Source organism: Cryptomeria japonica, chromosome 5 (assembly GCF_030272615.1).
Source record: "Cryptomeria japonica chromosome 5, Sugi_1.0, whole genome shotgun sequence".
Lineage (NCBI taxonomy): Eukaryota > Viridiplantae > Streptophyta > Pinopsida > Cupressales > Cupressaceae > Cryptomeria > Cryptomeria japonica.
In genome coordinates this window covers 310,253,471-310,255,547 of record NC_081409.1, presented here as the reverse complement: position 1 = coordinate 310,255,547, position 2,077 = coordinate 310,253,471, and the positions used below count along the sequence as shown (strand labels likewise).

Below are 2,077 nucleotides of genomic sequence, written 5' to 3'. Positions count from 1 at the left end.
ATTCTATTATTAAGATAATAACATTTGAGCTAAAAAATATTATTATAATTACCTTGAGATTGAAATGTGATAATTTAAATGTTAAGATCATTCCTAAGGATCATATCTAGAGGATAGAACCACACTTTTCTTTAGTCCAAGAGATGGAAAATCTTAAGGGTTGAGATAATTCATATTCTATTGATGAGATAATAACATTAGGGATAAACAATATTATATTATAATCATCTTACACACTTAAAACACGACAATTTAAATACTAAGATAATATATTTAAACACACTGAAAAAATAGACTTTTATCCTTTACAATACCTTTCCTAATATCATAGTTAGATACTCTTGTATGTAGATAATACCTTCTTAGAAGGACAAATATCTGATTGCAATTGAACATTCTCTTCCAAAATCTAGAGAGGACGTGACTATCCAGCCAACTAAACACACAACCCATACGAAAGAGAGTTTTCAAAAAAAGTAATGAAGAGTTTAAAAAAAAATAAAAATGTTCTCCTTAGTATAGATGGCATGGCGTTTTAGTTGACTGGATGACCATTTCCACTCTGCAAAGTATGGATGTGGCTATCCAGCTAACTAAAACACAATTCATACGAAAGAGAGTTAAAAAAAAATAAAGTGTGCTCTTTTGTATAGATGGTATGACATTTTAGCTGGCTGGATGTACAAAGTATGGATGGATGTTGCTCCCCAGCCAACTAAAACGCAACCCATTTGAAAGAGAGTTCTCAAAAAACATTAAATATTATCGTAGCGATTATGTTTTAGTTGGGTGGATGGCCCTTTCCACTTTCCAAAGTATGGTTAAAGTGTGTCCATCATCGTTACAGGTAAATTTTAAAAAGAAATGACAGTTATTCAGGCATCATCCCTTCCTTTCAAATTCCCGGATACCTCATTCTTAAAAGAAGAACAAATCCCAGATTAAACATATACAGTTTCTTATAATTTCTGGCCGACCATAGAGATTGATTCTCTGCAGGCCACGAGCCAAATGTTCTCTGTTTCTAATACACATACCCAATAAACAAAACATTCCAGACAGATAAGAACAAATTCACAGAAAGCCCACATCCTTCTCCAAGAAATTGGACTGAACCCATGAAATCCAACAATGATATTTTATTGATATTCACAGTTACAGAGAATCATAGAAGTACCAGCCTTCGGCAGGCATTCGAAACTGGCTAAAACATATAATATCTGAATTCCTTGGCTATTGCGCCAAACTTCTCACAGGAAGACAACAAAACAGATTAAAAAAAGAGAAGAAACAAAACCAACAACAACAGATATAAACAAACCACATGATTAATAATCAATGAAGATCAACCCAGTTCATCTAGTCCTCCCATGTTTTGCCTTCAATTGGTCTTAGAATGGTGGGTGGTGGCGGTGGCGGCGGGAGGAGCGAGCGGAGGGCGACTGGCGGAATGGGTACCGAGAAAATCTTCATTTGGGCCATTTGTAGTATGATTTGAAGATGGTGGAGATTGAGGACGCCTGTAAATGGTATGAAAATCAGAGGCAAATCTTCCAGAGTCTCCAGGAAGCCTGATATATGCAGAGTCCCATGAAAATCTGCCTGAATCTCCTGGAGGAGAAGCGGCCAGAGCACCATAGATCCTTTGTCCAGCGTTGCTAGTCCTGTACTGAACAATGGCCCTGTAAACATAAGGTATTAGGCCTTCCATTCTTTTGATTGAGAAGTAGTGAATTTGTGTTGGGTTTTTGATGGGATTTCAAGTCTTTAAATGATGCCCAGTTGGGTGTTTTTGGGTGGGGTAATAATGAAAACAGTGATTTTTTCCGTGAGATTGAGTGTAAAGATTGGTGGTGAGGGGTGGGTTTTAAGGCTAATGGTGGCAGGTGTGGATAAAGATGAAAGGTAAAGAGGATTGGTCAGCAGCTGGAAAAAACAGCTGGTTTTCTGTGCAGTGACTTGTAAGTAGACTGCCGCTTCTGCTGATATCATCTGTTAGCCGATCAAACCATCACGTATCTGTCTAGATTTTTTTAATGACGCTTTGATGTAAGCAAGCACGCGTTTTATATTAGTG

General features: G+C 37.1%; 1 protein-coding gene across 1 annotated transcript; it reads right to left on the bottom strand.

Annotated features, from left to right (window-relative positions):
* Positions 1–1,381: 1,381 nt before the first annotated feature.
* LOC131875904 (uncharacterized) lies at positions 1,382–1,711 on the bottom strand. The gene has a single exon (XM_059220622.1). The coding sequence runs from the start codon at positions 1,709–1,711 to the stop codon at positions 1,382–1,384; it is 330 nt and encodes a 109-aa protein (XP_059076605.1).
* Positions 1,712–2,077: the final 366 nt, after the last annotated feature.

Coding starts and splice junctions, on each gene's coding strand:
- LOC131875904 (XM_059220622.1), bottom strand. CDS start 1,711: ATGGAAGGCCTAATACCTTATGTTTACAGGGCCATTGTTCAGTACAGG.